This window comes from Hemitrygon akajei, chromosome 14 (assembly GCF_048418815.1).
Source record: "Hemitrygon akajei chromosome 14, sHemAka1.3, whole genome shotgun sequence".
In the NCBI taxonomy this organism is placed as follows: domain Eukaryota; kingdom Metazoa; phylum Chordata; class Chondrichthyes; order Myliobatiformes; family Dasyatidae; genus Hemitrygon; species Hemitrygon akajei.
In genome coordinates this window covers 9,965,669-9,989,950 of record NC_133137.1, presented here as the reverse complement: position 1 = coordinate 9,989,950, position 24,282 = coordinate 9,965,669, and the positions used below count along the sequence as shown (strand labels likewise).

The 24,282-nt window shown below is 40.5% G+C and overlaps 1 protein-coding gene across 1 annotated transcript in view; it reads left to right on the top strand.

Moving 5' to 3' along the window:
- Positions 1-24,282, top strand: part of ksr2 (kinase suppressor of ras 2) — a 358,563-nt gene that overhangs the window by 89,272 nt on the left and 245,009 nt on the right. The window contains exon 3 of the mRNA XM_073065461.1: positions 3,789-3,939. Coding sequence (XP_072921562.1) covers positions 3,789-3,939 — 151 coding nt within the window. The remainder of the gene's footprint in view (positions 1-3,788; positions 3,940-24,282) is intronic.

Genomic DNA, 24,282 nt, shown 5'->3' with positions numbered 1-24,282 from the left:
TAATTGCCCTTTGGTTCCCTCATTTGCACTTAGGATGTCCTTTGGGCCCTACTACTGGACCCAAACCAATCAATTTTCCTCCCCCACCTCAAAAAAGCTTGTTGCAATCTGCTTTACCCCAAGACCTGATCCTAGTTATTCCTTGTGCTTCCCTTTTCCCTTCACTCAGAACTGAGCTAATCTTGGAACCTCCCTAGTCAACCATCCATGAACAAAAGTCTCTATCATACCCTGGTTCATATCTGTAGTTTAGTTGTAATGGGAAAAAATGCCTCTGGTATAATCAAAGCCTTGCACATCAAGAGAAAATAGAATTTCTGTACGAAGTTCTTTCAAGAAAATTACTTTGATTTCTCCATCCTTATGCAGTAGATAATGCATTGAAAAGTATTATCCTAAGAATTTGTGTAACTTCATCCCAAGCCCATATATTTCAATGGTAAAATCTTTATATTTTGGTTTCCACATCAAACTATCAGTCAAAACAAATGAACTACTAATTACTGTTAGTTTATCAGAAATTATATTCATTTATTTACTAATTTTATGTAATACAGTAAGTGCTTTCCTAATCTGGGAAGTGTAAATATTATATTATTCAGCAGAGGGCAGTATTAAACTGAAAACTCCATGTTTCAGATTGGAAAGAGAACTTTTCCGATTTAGTTCTATAACATCCGTGAGAAAACCTTTTTGGGAATTTAATTTTAGTTTGAAGGAACACTGGTGGAGAATCGGTAACAGCACATAACCCAAGGTTGATTTGATGGTACTCCATTCTTCTGTTTGTTTCTAAAATTGTATGTGTGTATAGTATATAGGAACAGGAACAGACCACCCAGCTCCGTGTGATCTTCTACCATTCATTTTGGTAAATGTTAATCTGAACCTTAATTCCATTTACCTGCCTGAGCAACATATTCCTTAGTACCTATAATTAGCAAAAGTTTAAACAACTCCATTTGTGAAAACTTTGATAAACTTGATATGCACATCTAGGGGAGAAAATTGTGGGACAGGGAGGGAATTCCAAAATATCAGCTAAAGGTAGAACCACTAATGTTAATGTAAAAGGAGGGGAATTAACAACAATCCATAATCGATGTGTCAGTGAAGGTCTCGAAGGATAGAAATGATTATTAATTTGACGTAAGATACAATACAGGTAGCTGATGTGGTAAGTTGGTTAAATTTACAGAGCTTGGAGTTGGAGAAATAGTGCCTCTGAACCTCTGAGTAGCTAGCTTTAGAGATGACCAAGGCATGGATATGGATTTCAGAAACAAATATTTTGGATGTGAGAGGGGACAGCCTTAGTATACCTAGACAGTATTAATCTTTAATTTAGTTTAGCTGGATTGGTGGTGGCTTTAATATAGATTCCAGGTTTATGGTTAAAATTTCACTAATGGTTGCTGGGATGGTTAGCTCTTACATTGAGAGGTACCAGTCCACTCTGGTTCTCCATCCAGTCCTGCCTCCGTTCTTGTTCTTCATCAAGACCTCAGGCCTCTCTTCATTCCTTTAGACCTCATCTACTCCTCCCACCAACTATCAGGCTCTTGAACAAAAGAGGATAAGTACACTTATCTGTTGAGATGTTCTCACAACCGATGGTCTCACTGTAAGGACTCTTTATCTTGTTATTTCATGCTCTTGTTATTTATTGCTCTGTATTTATATTTGCATTTGCACAGTTTGTTGTCTTCTATGCTCTTGCTCTTTCATTGATCCTGTTTACAGTTACTATTCTATAGATTGCTGACTATGCCCACAGGAAAAAAAATCTCAGGGTTGTAGGTGGCGACATGTATGTACTCTGATAAGAAATTTTACTTTGAACTTTGCCGTTCATCCAGCCATAGACCATGTGCTTCATTCAGTGCCCCATCTGTCCATTCAGTCACATTTCTAGCTTTCCATCTAGGCATATTCCTTGCACTCCATGGACTCCTATCAGTTGCATTCCATCCAGTTGCACACGTGCACTTCATCCTGTAACTCCATTTGCATACCATCCAGTCCCGTGTCCTACTCCCCATCTAATCCTTCCTTCACTTTCCAACCAGTTCCCTCTCCTGCTCCCTATCCAGTCCTACGCTTTGCTCTCCATCTAGACCAACCACTATGTTCTTCATCACCTTCTTCAAGATTTATCTCTGTTCTCTATACAGAATATGATTGGATGTTGCTTTGGTGTTATTTTATTTTTATCTAGAAATACAGCACAGATTAGGTCCTCCTGGCCCTTTGAGCTGCAGTGCCCAAAAACCTCAACCCCCGACAACCTCAATTTAACCCAAGCCATGTCACAGGATAGTTAATGACCAGTTAACCTAATTGGTAGGTCTTTGGACTGTGGATGGAGACTAAATGGCCTGGAGAAAACCCACATATTCCACGCAGAGGACGCACGGAGACTCCTTAGGGAGAACGCTGGGATTGAACTCCGAACTCTGATGCCTCGTGCTGTAATTGCGTCACACTAACCGCTATGCTACCATGGCACATGGTAGCGTTTGATTTGCTTCCTTCAGATTTCAAGTGGTGGACCTGTTTAGTGTTCCTTTGCATAATATTCTCATGATGCTGAATTAAATTCCATTGTTTTTCTTTGTGTTAATCAGCAACCAAGGAAATAAAGTGCATCCTCTGATCAAGAAAGAACACATACTCTTTTGCCATTATACCAAATGTATATCAATGGTTAAAGTGTATATAAATAAAGCATATAACCTTAAGATCAATCACATAGTGAGTCTGTGATTCATGTTTCAGTTATCTCAATAAAAATTTGTTAGACCATAAGACTATAAGATATAGGAGCAGAATTAGGGCATTTGGCCCATTGAGTCTTCTCTGTCATTTCATCACAGCTGACCCAATATTCTTCTCAGCCCCAGTCTCTTGCCTTCTACCCATATCCCTTTATGACTTGACTAATCAAGAATCTATCAATCTCTGCCTTAAATATACATGAAGACTTGGCCTTCACAGCTGCCTGTGAAAGAATTCCACAAATTCACCACTCTCTGGCTAAACAAGTTCCCCTTCACCTCCGTTCCAAAAGGATGCTTTTCGATTTGGAGGCTGTGTCTTCTGGTCTTAGATTGTCCCACCATAGGAAACATCATCTCTACATCCACTCTATTAAGGCCTTTCACCATTCGATAAGTTTCGATGATGTCACGCCTCATTATTCTGAATTCTAGTGAATACAGACCCAGAGCTATTAAAAGCTTTTCATATGACAAGCCATTCAATCCTGAAATTATTTTTTGTGAACCTTGCTTTAACCCTCTCCAGTGCCAGCTTATCCTTTCTAAGATAAGGGACCTAAACCTGCTCACGATACTCCAAATGAGGCCCTACCAATGCTTTATATAGTCTCAACATTACTTCCTTGGTTTTCTATTCTAGTCCTCTTGAAATGAATGCTAACTTTGCATTTGCCTTCCTCTCAACAGGCTCAAACTGCAAATTTACCTCTAGGGAATCCTGCGCAAGGATTCCCAAGTCCCTTTGCCCCTTAGTTTTTTGTATTTTTTTCTCCAGTTAAAGTTTTGTTCCTAATTGCTTACATCTTCAAAAATTCTTACTGGTTAACTTTTTGGAGAACACGTAAATGAGGGAAAGAGCAATAATGGGAGCAGTGAATTAGGATTAACAGCAATTTGACTAGAGAGTGAATTAAACCGTGTTTTCATTTTGTCACTGATATTTATGTCTTTGTGCCATCGTTCTTCAAATTACACTTTATAACTTAACCTTTCTGTTAAAATCTTTAGGACATAGCTCCAGATCAGCTGACTCTAGAAGCCCTTTTAGAGATGACCGATGAAGAAGTCTGTGAAACGGTGAAGAAATATGGGACAAACAGTGAGGAATGTGCCAGATTAAATGCTTCATTGTCCTGCCTACGAAGTGTTTATAAATCAGGTGGGCTAATGTGTCATGTATATACCTTCAATGTAGTCAGGCTGAGCTGATTGAGAATGGTTGGATTTTGCAAAAGGGATTGAAGTTCTGAAAACATTTGTGTTGTGCAGGCAATTAAATATGAAATTAACTTAATTCTCTGGTATAATAAGTAAAAGCACTCTTCCTTGCATCACTGACCTAAGTTAACTAATCTTAGCTGGGACAGAGGTTAGATTGCTTCTGCTGGCATTAGTCTTATTAGTCTTGGGAGAGAACCTCACTCTGGAGTTTCATGTTCCTGAAAATTATCCAGTGGGACATGTTACCAATGTACTTGGAAATACTGTGTTCTCTGGTTGACGAGTCTGCTGAATTCGTTATCCAAGTTCATACATGAAGAATGGTCACTTGGGAGGTATTCATGTCAACGGAAAGGAAAATTGGGGAGGTTATATAACGAACAATTGATCCACTGTTGTTATATTTGGACCTGGTCAGGCAGGTTTGCTTTAAATGTTTCTGAACTCTACTTCATATTCGTTCTAACAAAATCTCTGGTGAAGTGAAAGATCGATAAATGCTGAATATTGACTGGACCCCCAAAAGCAACAACTGACTTGAAGCAGATAAATTATTCAATTTGCGATAATGAAAGTTCTTCACATTATTATGGGAAACCAAGGAACCTCGTTCAACCAGACACTTTTATCTGACTGGCTCGGTCATAACAAATAAGTTATCTGGCTGCTGGTTGATTTGCTTTCTGTTTTGGTAATGACCTTCCTTTAAAGTGGATAGAAATTTACCTAAATAAGTAACTTTTCCCTTCTCCAAGGATTAATACAGTGCTCTCAAAAGAGAACTGCCAAAACTACTTCAATTGATGAAAGGATACATTTCTTTCAGAGCTAGTGTTGATTCCATTAACTGACATGACTCCTTCCACACTGACTTCCATCCTCATATTTGTGACCTTGAAGACCAGAGATTGAGGATTATATGAACATAGGACTCAGATTTTAAATTATTTGAATGACGCTGATAAAATATAAACTTAAAATTATAGTTTGTCAATGATTTTCTGTTCCTCTTTAAGACAACAGTCAGAGTGGTTGTTGAGATTTAAATAGATATATATTAACCACTCTGTTAAAATTTAATTGCAAAGCTATAACTTAATTGGTAGTTTTCTTTCTAACAGAGTGTCAGGATACAGTTTCTCAACTGCAGTCCAACTAAAATAGTCCTCCAATGTTTGCTTTTATATTCTATGACTAAACTGTTCTGGTGGCAATGCTGCTGTTGATATGCTAATTTGAGCAGAAAAGCCATGGAGTCTCTGGGGAAAAATACATTTTATCTTCACTTCATTGAAGAAACTGTGCTAGCTCTTAAATCAAACACAAAACTCAATCATTGTGGGCACCATCAACCCTGTTATCTTGCAAATTTTTGCTGCAGATTCACACCTGCTTCCCTCTCCATGGTCTTTGAACACGCTGTTGCCTCTCAAACCTGTGCCCATCCTATGACTGACTCTTTCCAAACCATTTTCTGCCTCATTCACCATACCAAACATTCTACCCCAAAATTACAAATGCCATCAATTGCAACTGTGGCCATAGTAAAACATCCTCTTCACAAATCTTGACTGCAGTCTTATTGGTTTCATCATACTCTTTGATTGGATTTTGCACCGTATTTGATATCTCTCATTCATTTGTAATGCTTCATGTCAGTTCAATGTATATCAAAAAAATATTTTTTTTCCAAATCAAAGAACTCTGTGCAATAAGGCGTATTCCCCGTTACCTGCTTGCTTCAGTACTCTTCATTACTGCTGTACTCTAGTCTCTAATATTTTTAATTAATTGTGAAATCCAAGGAATGCTTCTTTCTGGATCTTCCTTAGATCTGAATACCTGTCTGTCTCTTTTGGGATTAGGAACTATGAAGGTGAGGTTGGAACCATATCTTGAATCCATTGACAGGTACAGTGGAGCAACACATGGGCTAGACTTTGAACACCAGACAGATATAACCATCCAAATCTCCAGCACTAAGAATAAAACTGGCAACATATTTAAATATTGGTATACTTTCAGAAGCTAAAGTAATATCTACTGTGATCTAACTGACATTTAAGTTCGTGAATGCTTTGTCTGTGAAACATTATAAATTTGTCAGATGCTAACCTCTCATTTTATGGTTCAGTATTTTTCCAGCATGTTATTTTTAAGTGAATGACTCAATAGTTTACTTAAGCAAACCGTGCTTCTTCGTGAACATAAATCTAGAAGTTTTATTCTCTGCTGCAGTGAATTAACATCATTGCAGCCTGGCAACTGAGCTTTATTATAATAAGTTGCTTCTTAGATGGTGCTGGTACAGATTCTGTCAGTCCAGATCTAAGTGACTACCACATTTGTCCTTTAAGGATATAAACTTGTTCTGCATCGAGTTAAAATCAACAAGAGAAGCAACCTTATAACACCAAAATCAACCTTACCCAAATCTAGAACTTGTAGCTGCTTTCAGTTTCTCCCTTGCTAACATTATGCTGTGCTCATATCATGATTGCACTTCGGAAAATGTCCACGCACCTTTTGTCTGTTAACATAATCTGATTGATTACTTGTAACCAGACTTCATATAATCTGCCTCCTTGTGGTTGCAGGAAACATTGCCACAGGGATCTATCCAAACACACAAGAAATTTACCATATTTCTGACTGAGTTCACTTATCCCAATCTGCATGAAAGCCAAAATCTTCACTATAACCCTATTTTGCTTTTGCTACATTCTTGTCTATTATGTGCATTAAACATCCTATCAGTTCACAGTTGCTTTCAGATCTGTACTCATGTCCTTGAGCGTCTTAAGTCTTATTCAGTTTTGCAATTCTCCCAATGAAGCGTCCACTGCTCAGTTGCCCATCATTGTTGCATGGGAGAGTGCTTTTTATATGTATGTCATGCAAATACTAACTTAACTAATCACTATAGCAATCAAATCTTGGTGAAATCTGCCCTTTGTGTTATTGGATTGGACACTTTTATATACAGTGTGCACACTAGTACATTTGATGTTTTCCCAACATATAAAGTAAGCTTAATGATGTCACTATTTGCATCATGCCCATTTCTTCAGGAAAACAATTTCAGTACGATTGGGAGTATATTACATTGGTAATTGTACGTCATCTCCAATGATGACAGGAAACCTGTGCGGGAGAGTTATTAAAGTGAAAAAACAGTTGCATTGGTGCAGTTCCACTCTCTCAACCTCAGAAGTCCAGGTCTCATGGTACGAACAAGCATCACAGACTGGGGTCTTCCTTGGTTGTAGTGGATGACCGTGACATCTTCAGTGCCTTGTCATATCCTTCATTCTCCACAGAGTGTTGCAGTACCACCTTTCTAGCCATTGGATCTCACTATAGATCTAATCTCCCCTTCCAGTGTGCCCGCTGTTATGTGCAAACAGCTACTTGGTGCCACAGGTGAGAGTTGATTGTCCAGTGGGGGCCAAAGGTGAGTGAGCTGCCTCAGAATGAACACAACAAGCCCCTTCACCGGAGCTGCTGCCCCTCTCTAGCCACCCCATACACACCATATATTGCTTTACTTTGTTGCTGTAATCATAACTTCATGGGAACTTTGATGACCTCAGGAAACTTATTCAGGCAGATTTAGTACAGATTGCAGCTGCTCGGACAACTTCCAAAGACAGTTGAGTATGCCACTGCCAGTAGAGAGAGCCTTCTTCAGCATTAAGCTGCTGTGATACTCATTTCATTGGTTCATTAATGGTAATCCCATACCAGCACTTCATTATAAATCTTCCTTACCAAAAAACTCTATTTCAGTGACAACAGTTGCCATGGAGCAGTGGTTATCTTTGTATAATGAAGAAAACCAATTGCATGAAATGAAGACACATTTAAACAGCACCATGTTCAGAATGAATTATACATAGGAAAAGCAAATATTAATAACATTTGGGTTTGTAATGTCCCATTGTCATTAACATTTTATTGATTTCTGAATGGGTTTTGGTCTCCTGACCTGGTATGATGCTGTGTCCTATGTGACTATAATCTGTCAGCCAGAGAGGTCTGTACTCATTCACTTGCATGGATGGCTCACAAAAAGACTTGCCTTAGAAAATTGGCACATGCCGTAGCCCAGGGCCAATTAAGTCATGGATGATTGGCTTGAGGGTCTGGGTGAGGATGCTGCCTGAGAAACAGTGGTGGGAGGTGATTCAATACCATCGTGAATGGTGACATTGTGGTGACCCACTTTCTGCGCAGGCGAACCGGCTCACAAATAGCCAGCGCGCGGGGCGGGGACTTTGGTAATGCACCTCTGACGTCATTTCCGCCCGGAGAGGGCGGGCGCTAGGGATTAAATGCCAGCGCCGCGAAGTTTGAATAAACTAGTCTCGAAACGACTTACCGACTGTGTGTCGTTATTTCAGCGCTGTGTGTAGCACATCGCTACAACATCATTGTTCTGAACATGCCCATTGACGTAGTTGGGTTGAGGGAGTTGCGCTGCTGTTCCTGCAGAAGAGATAAGTTTCTGTGCACCATTTCTCTACTCAATTATGGTGCCTTGCTGCTCATGCTGGATAATTCTCTTCACGGAGAACAACTGCTTTGTTCTAATGAAAATGAATGGCATGTCACTCTTCAGTGAGAACAGCGATCTGCTCATGAGTGGCCTCTCCCTGCTCTTGGTGCTTTATTACCATCCCTTTGCAGCAATGGCCCGCTGCGCTCTTCAACTTCATCAACTTCTTCTCTTCTCCATCTCCCTGCCTTAACCCCTTGTGCTCCTCCTAGTCTTCCATGTTATTTCTTCTGGCAAAGGGGAAGCAGGTGATCTATTCTGATATCATACAAAGACTAAACAGAAGATAGCTGCATGCAAACTGCGGCCAAAGTATCTTTGATGTCATACTGATGATATCGAGAATGTCAATGGTCATGCCTGCAATCTGAAGAAAACACCTGCTATTGATGTGATTTGCAGTTTGCTGGTCCTTCTGCCTATTCATTGTAAGGTAGCCTCCTCTCCTTGGTTCCCTTTCTGTATGGGTATAAGAACTATTTGTGTGTGTTGCTCTTCCTCACTTTTTAGCTGAAATGGAAGGAATGAGAAGGATACTGATTAACCCTTTCACTATAATTCCTTTGGGGATTTGACCACTGCCTGCTGCGTGGGAGAGGAAAAACGTTAATGGAACTGATTATCAGAAGAACTCAACAGGTCAAACAGCATCAGTGGAGGGAAAAGGTGTAAGTCGCTGATTTGAGTTTGGAATCAGCTACAGAATTAAATGGGACAGAGAAGGTTGCCGGTACGTAAGGGGGTGGGATAGAGGTTGGTAGGTGATAGGTGGAGCCAGATGATGAGCAGATTGGGGGGGGGGAGGGGATGGGAAAGATGAACGAAAGAAGAGGGAAAATAGGCAGATTGGTGAGTGTACGGATGCGGAGGGGAAGCACCAATGTGGTGGTTTGACTGAAATCAGAGAATTCGCTATTTGTACCATTGGTTTGTAAATTACCCGAGCTGAATATGAGATGTTCTTATTCAACTTCCATTTGGTATCTCTGTCGTAATGAAGAAGGCTGAGGACCCACAGGTTGGAGTGAAAGTTTGAAGACAAGGTAAAATGACATGCAAGCAAAGGTTTAAGATGCCCTGGCTGACATAGTGCAGGTAGTCTGCAAAATGGTCCTCTCATCTACTTCACAAATGTAGAGTAAGCCACTTTGCATCCACCAGATACAGCAGACCACATTGTAAAGGGTGCAGGTCCACATCTGCCTCACCTGAGAGGGCTGTTTAGGTCTCTGGATGGTGTTGAGGAGGAAATTATACCTCTTACAGTTGCAGGGGAAAGTGCTGGATGACAGGTGCCTCTGACAAGAAAGGGAGGAAGAAGAAAATAAATGACTGGTGGTGAGATTGTGCTTGAGCTGGTGGAAAGAAGTGAGGAAGTGCTGGATACAGAGCATAGAGAAAAGTGATGACCAAGGAAATTGTCAGAGTAAACATGCAGAAAATTGAGATAATATATATGAGGGTTCCATCAATTACTGCAAAAGGAAAGCCACATTTCTTGGGGGGAAAAAGATGCCAATTTTGTAGCACTAGAATAGAAGGCTTCCTCTTGGAAATGATGTGGCAGAAAATGGATGCAGCAGAGATGGAGAAATTTAGGAAAAGGGATGGCATCCTTACACGAGGGTTGGAGGATTTATATGAAAGTTAGTGGGTTTATAGGAAGTTATTAATAGGTTGAGGGTGTGAGTGGTGTTGAAGAAGACAGGGTATGGTTGGAGAAATATTTTATGTCATTAACATAAAACAGAAAATCCTGGAAATACTTAGCAGGTCAGGCAGCATCTGTAGGTAGAGTAACAGAATTCACGTTTCAGATTCCAGACCCTTTGTCAGAACAGAGCATCTTCAACCTGAAATATTAACTCTTTCTCTTCCTAGAAATGTGGCTTGACCTGCACATCTAGCACTTTCTGTTTTATTTTAGATTTACAGTATCCAGGGGGTTAAAAAAATTACTTGTGTCATTAACATTTTGTGTTTTGTGTGTGAAGTCATTATTGAAAATTTTTTTTATCATTAGTATTGCCACCAAGCCATGTCCTCCTTGTGAATTGTTAGTGAAAATTTAATTCAGTGTATTCCTGTGTATTGAAGTATTTGTTTCTGAGCAGGTGTTAGCATAAAGAAGCAGTATTTATTTTGGCCTAATACATGCAATATTCATATTGAGCTTACTTTGACATGGTAAATTTCTATTGTCAGTGCTCTATACGTAAAAGATTTTTACTCTGTTCTAGCCACCACTTGCCAGGCTCTACTACTGTCAGACCTGGTATAGATAGATAGATAGATAGATACTTTATTCATCCCCATGGGGAAATTCACTACAGACATTGAATGAAGGTCTCCTGCTTTGCACAGGATATTTTTCTTGGGTTCTATTTCCTGTACCAGTCACTCAAGATCATATTAGATAGATAGATAGATAGATAGATAGATACTTTATTCATCCCCATGGGGAAATTCAACATTTTTTTTTCCAATGTCCCATACACTTGTTGTAGCAAAAACTCATTACATACAATACTTAACTCAGTAATAATATGATATGCATCTAAATCACTAACTCAAAAAGCATTAATAATAGCTTTAAAAAAGTTCTTAAGTCCTGGCAGTTGAATTGTAAAGCCTATTGGCATTGGGGAGTATTGACCTCTTCATCCTGTCTGAGGAGCATTGCATCGACAGTAACCTGTCGCTGAAACTGCTTCTCTGTCTCTGGATGGTGCTATGTAGAGGATGTTCAGGGTTTTCCATAATTGACCGTAGCCTACTCAGCGCCCTTCGCTCAGCTACCGATGTTAAACTCTCCAGTACTTTGCCCACGACAGAGCCCGCCTTCCTTACCAGCTTATTAAGACGTGAGGCGTCCTTCTTCTTAATGCTTCCTCCCCAACACGCCACCACAAAGAAGAGGGCGCTCTCAACAACTGACCTATAGAACATCTTCAGCATCTCACTGCAGACATTGAATGACGCCAACCTTCTAAGGAAGTACAGTCGACTCTGTGCCTTCCTGCACAAGGCATCTGTGTTGGCAGTCCAGTCTAGCTTCTCGTCTAACTGTACTCCCAGATACTTGTAGGTCTTAACCTGCTCCACACATTCTCCATTAATGATCACTGGCTCCATATGAGGCCTAGATCTCCTAAAGTCCACCACCATCTCCTTGGTCTTGGTGACATTGAGACGCAGGTAGTTTGAGTTGCACCATATCACAAAGTCCTGTATCAGTTTCCTATACTTAGTTGTAGAGATTTTTCCCTCTGCATTGTAACCTCTCACTCCTCAAAGCCATTTGTGTGTGTGTGTGTGTGTGTGTGTGTGTGTATGATATATATATATATTGGTATCAGGCTTCCATGGAGAATGTGATGTTAAAGGTTGCCTTTAAAAGTTGCTTTCTAGTATTGCTATACAGCAAATAGTGACAGCTATACCGAAATAAATATTAATCTGTACATGTCCTCTTCTAGCACATTCTGCCTGTCAGATTAACACTGTTTTAAATGTCATATTAGCCAATTTGACTAATCTTTGTTGGGTTTGGCTCTAGTATGAAGTACAACAATGGCTTTGCACACCAGTAAACCCTGAAATTCAATTCTGAGGCTATTATACTCTCTCATTATTGTAGTGAATTCATCCATAATTAGTTACTTAACAGTTGTTTCTTCTCTTCAACTTTTCCCCCTTTTGTTTTTCTTTTCTACACCTTTGTGTTTTGTTCTCAATCTTGACCAAGCTGTAGCTAAGTACTGTGTAAGGTCAAGGGCACATATATATAGCAAGAGTGCCTAAGACTTGTTCACAGTACTGTTTTTGTCAACGTGGATTGGGGAGCAAGTTTGTAAATCTGGCGGGAGTTAAGGATATTGGGAATGGCAAGGGTGGGGTGGGGGGGGGGGGTGTGGGACGGGTGGCAGAGCCGCAGTGCCAGGGGTGCTGTAGATGCTGACACACCCAGCCCAGATACACCAGGCAAAGTCACTTGATTCCAAACAACACACACAAAACTTCCACACTGATTTCCTGCATCTTCAGATTTTCTCTTGCTTTGTGATTCCACACTATTGATGTATTGATCATTACAGAATGTCTTTCTGGTGCTTCATGCTTCCTCCACTCGCCCTTCCCCTTTTCCCAACCATGAATCCCCTCTCCGACTCTCAGTCCGCATTAGAGACTCATATCAGAATCAGGTTTACCGTCACTCAAGTTTGTTTTTTTTTGCTATATATTTTAGGAACTATTATTAACACTACTTTCTGCCGGGTACTTTATCATCACTTACTGGTTTAACATGACCATACTGTTCATCCTTTCTGCTAGCATCCTGACATTAGTTTTTTATTTAATCTTATAGTTAGTTGTTTAGATTTATAAGAGTAGGCCTGAAAATGTGCAAGTACTTTCTATCATCCTAGTGTCAAAGTGGTGATATGTTGCAATCATAATCAATTTTCAGAGTGAGAGGTTTAAAGTGTAAGTAGGTGTTGCTGAGCTTTGAGGAAGTAATTCACAGAACTCAAACAGCTACAATAGTGGAATATTGGCAGGGTTGGACTTGGATGAACACCCAAAATAAAATTTGCCCTAATGCAACGAATTGTGTTAAGTACACTGACTTTTCGAAATATTGTTAGACTCGTTTCTAGCAAGCAAATGCTACATGACAGTTAATTGAAGGCAGCTCCAGCAGATGGCATCATCTAGCCATTTGCTGCCTTCTTAGTAATGTCATTTTGTTATAGGTTGTGGCTAAATTACATCCCTTGCTATCACAGCACATCAAATTGGCAGAGAGCAAGTGGATTTGATCTCACTCCAGATTTTGCCTTTGCTCTCTTTAATGGTATTCCAAGTACAATGAAAAGGCCACATGTTTTTAAAAAGTAAATTTACCTAGCTAATGTCCTTTAATTACCCAATTTGTGTTACTATATTCAGATGGTGGTCTTCTGTTGGTCAAGGTTGACCATGGATGTTGTGTCCTAGCCATCTATGTTGTTGGTGCAGTGTCGTCCGTGGCTGATGACACCAGTGTGACAGTGGCAGTCCCCATTGCAAAGGTTTCAACTCTGCTAAGACCTTTCTCATTTGTCTTCTCATACTTTTGGGAGTTTTTCTTCACCTGACCTAAGATGTAATTTCAGGGTGCTTCTCTATATGGTGTGGTCAGCTACTGGGTCCTCCGAGGACTCAATGTTGATGTCCAGCACCTTCGTGTCCCGCTTGCATCATCCTTGTGCCACAGTTGCAGGTGGCCAGCGGTTCTCTCGTCTGAAGCCAGCTTACTGAGGTGAATGTCTTTTTGGACACAGCCATCCTGCATGGGGCTCATGTGGCCTGGCTGCCTGAGCAGGGAGTACACACTAGGGAGGGCAGCATGAGAGAGAACCTAAGCATTGGGTAATCTGTCTCTCCAGGAGATGCCCAAGGTGCAACAACGGCACCTTTACTAGAACATGTTAAGCCTGCTCTCCAGCTTAGTGTATGTTATCTAGGTATCGCTGCCAAACAGTAGTGAGCTGGTGACACAAGCATTGTACACTGCCATCTTTGTTTTGACTGAGAGTCTGGAGTTCCCCAAGACTTGTGTGGCAAGGCGGGCAAGAGTTGTTGCAGCCATCCTGATGTGCTTGTTTGACTCCTGCGTCCAAGGGGAGGTCCCCAAATGACAGACCCCAGGTATGTGGATTGAGGAACAACATCCAGTCTGTAGTTATCAGTGGGAGTGACTGGTAGTGCCTCCACGTCTTGTCCCAAGACATTTGTCGTCTTCAGGCTGATAGTCAGACCAAATTTCTTACAAGGCTGGGAGAGACGATCCATCAAGCTCTGGAGATGCTGTGGGGTGTGGGTTGCGACTCCTGCATCATCAGCAAATAGCACGTCTCTGATCATAGTCTCATGAACTTAGGTTTTGGCTTTTAGATGGACAGGGCCTGATTTAGTGTGGAAACAGATCTTCTCTGTTGCAGAGCCAAATGTGGACCTTAGGAGAAGGACAAAGGAGATCCGAAAGAGCATTGGGGGTGAGAACATTGCCCTGCTGGACACTGCTGCATATGTCGAAGGGCTGTGAAGAGCTGCCATTGTACCACATGGTCGCATTCATGTTGATCATGCTGTGTAGTCTTGGCGAGCAGCCTACCTTGGAGAGGATCTGAAAGAGCCCATCTCTGCTGGAGTTAAATGCCTTGGTGAGAAGAATAAATTACATGTAAAAGGGCTTCTTTTGTTCTCTGCATTTCTCCTGGAGTTGGTGGAGACAGAAAATCATGTCCGCAGTTCACCTTCCAGCACAGAAGCCACTCTGAGGCTCCGGGTAGACTTGTTCAGCCAACTCTGTAGGTGGACCAAGGTGGTTCAGGTGAAGACTTTGCCAACAACTTTCAAGAGGGAGTTGCCTCTTTATTTGTTACAGTCACTTCTCTCTCCTTTGTTTTTGTAGAGAGTAATGATCTTGGCATCCCTCATGTCCTATGGAACAGCTCCATCTCTGTAGGTGCAGTAAGGTAGCCATGCAGTGCTGGATCAGGGCTGGGAGAATCCCATCATTGCTTAGTGCCTTCCCTGAAGCCAAGCTTCCCTGAGCTTGCTGAGCTCCTCTAGGGTCAGTTCTGTATCCAGTTCTTCCATTGTCAGCAGGTGCTCAATAGCAGCCAGGGCTGAGGTGATGACAGTGTTTACTCTGGAATAGAGGTCAGAATAATAGTCTACCCTTCTGTCCATCTGTTTGCTTCTGTCTGTGGTTACTTCTCCATTGATGGATTTGAGGGGAGCCATCTTTCTCTGAAAAGGGTCAAAGGCTTTCTTGATGCCGTCATACATACATCTGATATTCCCTGTCAGTGCTGTGGCCTGGATGTTTTCTAATACTCGTTGGCGTCTGCTGAACTTTACTTCTAGCAGCCCTGAGGACCTGTAGGTTTGTCTCAATTGGTGAACACTTATACTCAGCTAGGACAGCATGTTTGGCTTCAATGACGGGGGTTATGTCGTGGATTTGATTTCAAACCAGTTGTTTGTTTTTGAGGTATTCTTTCCAAAGGTAGCTAAGGCTGCGCTGTAGATGGAATTCTGCAGAAGTTCCCATTTCTCTGTGACAGAATTTCCAGGCTGCTGGGCACTCAGTTCTTTCTAGAAGGACTTGGCAAACTGCTTCAGCCCGTCTGGGTGAGATATCTTGCTGACATCAGTGCGAGGGTTCCCTTCTTGTTTAGGTCGATGGAATTTCTTTGACAGCATTCTGATCATGCAGCACATCGGCGAGTTGTCTCTGTTGCAGACTGCTCTATGGTAAGAGCGTGTGAAAAGCACGCTGCTGAGGAGGGAGGGAGCTCCTGACCAGAATCAAGTCCAGCTGGTGGCAGTGTCTGGAGCGAGGCTGTCTCCAGGAAAAATTGTTTTGAAGCTTGGTCTGGAAGTTTGAGTTGGTTATACTTAAATCATGATAGGTGAAGAATCCAAACAATCGCTGTCCGTTCTCATTCATCTTGGCCACACCAAAGTAACCTAGGAAGGAGGGCCATGACTCATGATCTGCACTCACTCTGACATTGAAGTCACCTAGGAGAACAAGCCAATTTTGCTGGGGATACCCTTGCTGGTGGCTGCAAGGTTGTCATAAGACCCATCTGATATGGAGCACATCATGGGAGCATACACACTGACAAGAGTAACTTGACCTTTGCTGGTGTTGTTACTATATTAGCAATATATTTATTACTAATGATGTACGGATGGATGAAGAATATATCAGAAGAAAACATTGTGAAATGTCACCTTTGTAAATGTGTGAACTCTGTAATGATTGGCAGGTCATGTGATTGCTCTGCTCAGTAAGGATATGTGAACTGAGAGAGGAATGGCTAAATGTAAAATTTTCAGACAATAATCCCCTCTCCTGGGGATGTTGGTGTCATGAGATTTTTAGCTTTATAGAGCTTATTTTTAGAATACTTAAGGATCTTTTAAAGCTGTGAATAGTTGCAGTTAACATTTTAGAAATAAGAGCCCAAGTGGCCAAAAATATTAAATGAAAAGTATGAATCATTCCAGCTTATTTGTCGAACACATTAAAATACTACATTACAACAAAGTCAAATGAATATGTGAGTGCTGCTGTTTTGATATACAGCAGAACTTCAGTGATCCACTCCTCAGTTGTTCAGAGATACTGATGGTTCACTAAGTGCAGCTTTCTGCACTCTCTTTTACACATTTGTGACCTGCTAGCTGTGCACCTTTTAAAAAACTGGGGTCCCAGTTCCAGAGCTTCTTTAACAACCAGTTCCCAGCCCCATGCTCCAGTTCCCAGCTCCTGTGCTCCCCTTATACTCACTTGAAACCCATTGCTCCCCCCTCCCCACCCCACCCCCCCATATTTTTCTGAATTTCATTGGGTACAATAGTATTTCATTCCATACTCTAAAGAAATTCAGTGGGTTCTTTTTCCTGTTCCCCATAAATGTAAAAACAAAAAGCAGATTAAATCTATGTTGGAAGTAAGAAGTGGAATAACAAACAATAGGTTGGAAAAGCTGTCAGTTCAGAGCCACTAAAACCTGTACTTTAACCTCTAGTTTTATTTTTATACAATTCTTTATTCTTTATAATTATTGAATGTTGTCACACTGACACAACACCTGTAAATATATATGGTGATTCAAGTTGATCCTTGATTAATAGAGTTTTACTTCCTATTCCTGGTTAGTGATGCTAAACACCCTTGAAAGCAGCAGCTGTGTATTGCATAAAACTTCTGAAATTCAACTGGGCACAAAACACATTAGCTTCATTAGCTTCATGATACTACTTCATACAAATAATCTACCTTTGTAATCTGATTATTAAATAAGTGAATCAAATATCCCTTTTGATATGCAGGAGAGAAATAATTTAAAAATTAGCCAGTTAATCTATAGAAAGGGCAAACTGGTAAAAGTCAAGGAGAGATAATGACAACTAAGTCTGATCAGGAAATTTGACTTCGGCATTATTATTTTTGATTGCATTATTCACTGACCAAAGCAGATAGTGTTGTTTCTTTAAATATCTATGTTCACAATGAACAGATATAAATCTTAATTGTTTTGTCAAGAACATTAACCATCAAACGTAGAATAGTACAGCATAGAATGGGTCCTTTGGCTTACCATGTCAGTGCCAACTATAATGTCAATTTAAACTGATCTTATCTGCCTGCACATGGCTATGTCCCTTCATTTCCTGCCTGTTCAACATTGCTACCATATCTGCTTCTTAAATGTGGCTATCATATTTGCTTTGACCATCTGCCCTGGCAGCATGTTCCAGATACCTCCCACTCTGTAAAACTGTTTGCCTTGTAAATCTCTTTTAAATATTCCCCCTTTCACCTTAAAGCTATGCTCTCTAGAATTTGATATTTCCACTCTGAGAAAAAGACTATGATTATCTCCCTTATCTATGCCTCTCATAATTTTATAAACCACTTACTTACTGCCTGTTACGCTGCTGGTATTTAGGGCAGAAATGAAGGTTCTTCATCTCTGGTGGTGTTCACAGCTTCTGTCATTGTGTCAGTAGGCTTCTCTTGGCTTTCACTACTGTCAGTCATGCAAGTCCTGGGTGGAGGCTCAGGAATACCGTCACACTCAGATGTAGAAGGATTCTTCATTGCTGTTTTCATATTAGTTTTGTCTTGTCAGTCAGAGTTGTTAGCCCTGAGCTGAAGCTCTGAGCCTGGAGGACCAGTGGACCACTCTTAGTCTGGCCTCAATGCTTTGACCTGTTTGGCATGGGTGACCCTACCAAAAGCTAAAGCATAAAGTCCTGATTCCAGCCAGCAGACCTCTGTGGGCCATTGAGGCACACAAACCTCCAAACGACGACAAGGTTTGGTCCCTCTTGGAGGTTATAGACTTCTATCAGGAATACAATCAAGAAGGGGAGTCATGAGTTTAAACCTTTCTCCTCAATTTAGATTAACACGTCATACATCCAAGGTGTCACCTGTCAAATGGGGGAAAGAAAGCAATGACAAGTTAACAGATTTGATTTAAATATTGTGCAGTTTTGGTTGCCTTGCCATTGAGGAAGACATCATTAAGCTGGAAAAGCTACAAGCAAATTCTCAAAAATGTTACCATGGCTGGAGGACTTGAGCTATAAGGAGAGACTGGATAGGCTGAAGCTTTCTTTCTTGAAACGTAGTAGGCAGAGGGAAGATCCTATAGAGATTTATAAAACCACGATGGACATAGATAAGCAGAATGGTCAGAACCTTTTTCCTGGAGGAGGGAAGCCTAAAACTGGAGGACATAGGTTTAAGGTGAGAGAGTAAAGATTTCAAAGGGCTCTGAGAGACAACATTTTTACAGAAAGGGTGGTGGGTATATGGAACAATGTGCCAGAGGACGTGGTTGAGTTGAGTACAATTACAGCATTTCAAGGACATTCAGACAGGTACAGATGGATCAAATGTGGGGAAAAGGGACTAGCTTAAATAGGCAGATGGTCAGCATGGATGTTGGACCACTGGGCCCGTTTCTGTGCTGAATGACCCCTTAACAATGAGTAAATATCATGAAGTTGTCTGGTGAAATTATTCATTATTTTTCAAACCTTGCAATGACCTGAAGCCAAACAGCTTTTTAAACATTACTAACCTTCTCCCATCCTCCTGAAGTTTGTTAATGCAACTTACATAGTAAATTTACAGCTACATCTAAAATTAGCAACAGGAAAAAAAAAGACCATAGGACTAACTTGATGCTGAAGGAAGATGCCTAGTAAACTCAGAAGATTACACATTAATGTAAAAGCTGCCATCTCAAGCTTTCAAAGAATAAATCAGCGGTGCTTGCCTAATAGCAACTTTAACAAAATTCAAGTTCAAGTGCAGTTGTCAATCAATCATACACATGTGAAACAGAGTGAACTATATACACATGTATGTGGTTCCTCTGGGGCCAAGGTGCAAAACACAGTACATACAGTCACACACAGTATACAGCTTATATAGTTACGATAGCACATACAGTAACACAATAATATTAGCATAAGTCCCTAATAGTATTAGCATGACCTGAAGATTGATTGTGCATGGGATGTTGCCCTAAAGCCATGTTTCTGCAAGAACAAGCATGTAACAGTTCCTCATCTTGCACAGGGTCAGTCGCAGATGAAAGCAATCCAGCTTGTCTTCCAGGGACTGAGCACTGACAGGAGAGCAGCACTGACATGAGAGCTGGCCTGTAGGGGCCAGCCTTCAACCCAGCATGGATTCCAGTGCACCCTCCACACCTCTGTTTTCTCCCATACTGCCTCTGGCACATCCTCACCTGAGAGGCTGTAACAGGTGACGCCGTGGCATGAGAGCCTAGTTCCTGCAACAACTGAGGCCATGAAGCTGCCCCGCTGTTCATCTTGCCAATAAACCAATGACCTGGACTTGCAGGATTAGTATTACCAATGTCAAACAGGGGCTTGTGATCACAAGAAAGACTTTTAAGCAAACCATTTGGATCAGGAGATGCTGCTGCAACCAAGAGAGGTTATCTATTATAAACCTTATTCAATGGAACTTGCACAGCATATGCCGACTTCTGAATTTCCTCATGTTTGGATAAAATGCTCCATTGGTGATAAAGTACTTTGATGCATGCTAATTAGTGTTGTATACATGCATATGAATAAAGCCTGCAGATACTACAAATATAAAGTATAAACAGAAAATGATGGAATTACTCAGCAAGTCGAGCAGCATCTGCAGAAAGAGAGCAGAGTCCAAGAAGGATCATTGACCTGAATTGTTAACTCTGATTCTCTTTACACGTATCTGACCTGCTGAGTTTTTAATCTTTTTTCTCTATGTAAATGGAAGTTCTGTCTGTATCTAAAGAAGAGTGTCAAGTTATATTCAAGTGAAGCCTTCTTTCCAGTCTCAAACAATGTACTTTTGGCTATTGTAAACTGCACCTCAATATGATAGTGACATTTACAAACGCAGCAGGCAGGCTAATTAGCTCTTTGCTAAAGCTGACAAATTCCAGAGGTAATATTTGAGTGCAGTATTGCTTCTGTAATTCATAATGACCTTTTGACTGATGAAATTTGACCTTTACTTCCACCACGAAAAGAATATTTCTTCCAGTTAGTTTGAACTTCTGCCTCCAATAGAATAGAACAGTGGGAGATAATCTGTAGACTGTTGATCTGAACTTGAGTTTATATCCTTCCATAGCCCCTTAGAAACTTATATTCTAGTAATTAAATAATAATGCATTTAAAGACAAAAAGCATGTGCTGTTAAATATGAAACTACTGGATTATCCTCAGAGAATACTTGATTCAGCATTGGTTCAGGATAGGAAAACTGCCATCTTTACCTAGCATAGTTTATATATGACACAGATCGTGTGACATTGTGGCTGACTATTAATTGCCCTTGGAAATGACTGAGCAAGACATCTGTTCGAGAGGCTAAAACAATAAGTTTTGCCCTTCCAGTGGCATCCCATTTCATGGAAGATTTAGAAAACCAGGGAAGTGTTGCACTGTTTTTCCTATTGTTCTCTTTTCCGTACTATGGAAATCGCCTGATCTTTTTTCTCTAATGACATCTGCCAGATTGTAGAATGAGTACCTAAGCTGTTACATGTGCACATTTTAAGTTATACTGGCACACTTTGTAACTGAAAGAGCTCAAAGCTCCTCAGTTCTTTCATCAATCACTTTAACATCGATGTCTTCATGGTCTAAGCAACATGTGAAATGTAGCTCATTGTCAGTAATACTAAATAAATGTGCCATTATATGATGTCACTGATGTGGTATCAGGAAACTTACTGACTTTAATTACTTCTGTTCTAATAACAATGTGAAGTTCTCATTGCCTCTCCAGATGGCCATGTTTAATTCAGATCTTGAGCATCGACCTGTGCAGCTTTATCCAATCTCTGTAAACCAAGCGTCCTGAGCCAATGTGATTCTTTCAGTTCCTTCATTTAACCTAATAGCTCTTTGAATAAAACATAATTAATCGTAAATTATCCATGGAATATTTCAAAAGCTCATGTAATTACCAGAAGCATCTAATAAGGCCTTGACAACATGCAGGCAGGCAAAAAGAAATCTTGACTTGTACTTTTTTTCCAGGATCTTTGCAAAGTGACTTTTTTTTCAATGCCATCTAGGTGGCTTACCGGGAACCTAATTCCAAAGACTTATGATCCCTTGAGAGAAAATATTTCACCTTTACCTGAAATGAAAAAGCAGTTGTTTTAAAATAGTGACCCCTAGTTCTAACTTTTGGCACAGATGGTCTATCCACCTTGTCATAACCCTCAAGACTTCATGCTTCAATTAAGATATGTCTCACTCTTCTAAACGCCAGAGACTGTGGATAATGGAACTTGGGGCAAAAATCAAATCACTAGATAAACTTATTGGAACAGAAGGCATTTGGGCAGTCAATGTTTCAGATACACAAGAGATCCTGAAGATGTTGAAAATCCAATGTAACACATACAAAATGCTGGAGGAAGTCAGCAGGTTAGGTAGCATCTATGGAAAGGAATCCATAGCTGTCCTTCAGTAGGACTGGAAAGGAAGTAGAAGAAACCCGAAAGGTTTCTTTCCCCTTCCTTTTCAATCCTGATGAAGGGTCTTGGCCTGAAACATTGATTGTTTATTCCTGTTCAACGATTTTGCTTGACTTGATGTCTTTCCCCAGATTTCAATTGCTTCAGCAAGTATCTTACCTTTGTTCATAAGACAGCTCAACTTTTTCAAGTATATTTGGTGAATCTTGTCTGAACTGCTTCTAATGCTTCTAACACATTAGCATCATTAGATAAGAAGGCCAATACTGTACACAGCACAACAGGTCTTCTTACATCACTGAAGTATGACCTGCTGATTTTCTGTTCAATTCCCCTAGCAATGAACAGTGATAAAATAACCTGTTTTCAGAGATATTAACTTCGAGGAATATTTAAGGAATAAATACTGACAATAATGAGAAATAAACTACCAGCTTTTCTTTCAAATTCTGCCATTGGATGCCCAGGTTCTGCCTCACCTGCAGTTTAAAATTTTATCTCGCACTTCAAACCATTTTAATGACTGATTAGGCTTTAGTCATGTTCTAATTCATATTTCACGTGGTTTCATTTTTGCGATCATTTCTTTTATGATGTGAATGCCTTAAAGAGATTTCGTCATTAGATGTTAAACTAATAATGTTCTATCTGCCTTCTCAGATGGATGTAACAGACCCTTTGTCACTATTTTTTGGTGTTTACCCTTCTGTGAACATTAAATAAAATTAGTGTCATAACCAGGGGTCATTTGAAAAAAAGAGTTTTTCTTTCAAATAGTATGTGGACTGTATTTTCTCAGTGTCACCCCATGTATATACAATGTTCCTTAGATGGTTTTCCTGTTATGTCTAATTGTTTGTCTTTGGACTGGCTCTGGGTTTTCACTTTGTTTTGCAGGTGTCTCATTTGGGATAATGGGGATTGTTAAACTCCCTTGGTATTTATCACTTTTATTCAATATGGAATAATTTAATTAGCATGGTATTTTCAATGTCTTTTATTGTACTTGTTGTCTTTGGGGATTATTGCTTCATTTGGATACCTGTGTTGTCTAATTGGTCCTGATTTGCTATGTGCTCCAGGGTGTATTTCAGGGGGCCATGTCAACCCCTCTTTGCTGTGTCACTGTGGTTCCTTGTCTGGTGAAACACTGACTGAGTTCTTCTGTGTTTTGTGAATGAATTCAGTTTGTCAAGATTCTGTATCGTTGGTCTGAGCTCTTGTTTGTTTTTCTGATTAACTTCTGTAATTAATCTTTTGATTTGTTTGAATTGCCCAAGTCTCTGTGATTCCTGCACTTGAGTTTGCTAATGACCTTCACAGTTGGTGCAAAGTAAAATGCTGGAAATCTGAAATAAAAACCCAACGAGTTAAGCAGCATGTGAGGGCAGTAGAACTGAATGAAATGAGAAAGCTTAGAAATCAAATGTATTTTAAGTAACAGAAGAGAGAAAGCTTGAGAAAACAATGGGCATATCTGTGATAGTCAGGGCACCAAGAGAAATCAAATGACATTAAATGGTGGTAAGTTTGATAAGGGTTGTAGAGGTTTGTTAATCACAGATGATCTGTTATTATAAATATGAGGAATTCTGCAGATGCTGGAAATCCAAAGCAACACAAACAAAATGCTAGAGGAACTCAGCAGGCCAGACCCCATCCATGGAAGTGAATAAACAGTCGATGTTTCGGGCCGACTCTTCTTCAGGACTGGAAAAGAAGTGGGGAACAGGGGAAGGAGGATAGCTAAAAGGTATTAGGTGAAGCCAGGTGCATAGGAAAGATAATGGGCAGGAGAGGAAGGAATCTAATAGGAGAGGAGAGTGGATGATAGAAAAGGAGGGAGGAGGGTTTCCAGGGAGAGATGAGGTAAAAGGCCAGAGTGGGGAATAGAAAAAGAGAGGATGGGTAGGGGCACCAATCTCAACCTTTCCATCAAACCTGCTGACTAAGAGGTGCCATTGTAGTGTGGTGGACTGACCTCTACCTTCCTGAGGCCAGGCAGCAATTCTTCGGCACCTCCTCTTACCTATCCCTTGAAGAGGACTCCAAAAAACTATCTCTGCCACCATCACTAACCTCATCAACTCTGGAGAATTCCCATCCACTGCTACCAAGCTCTTAG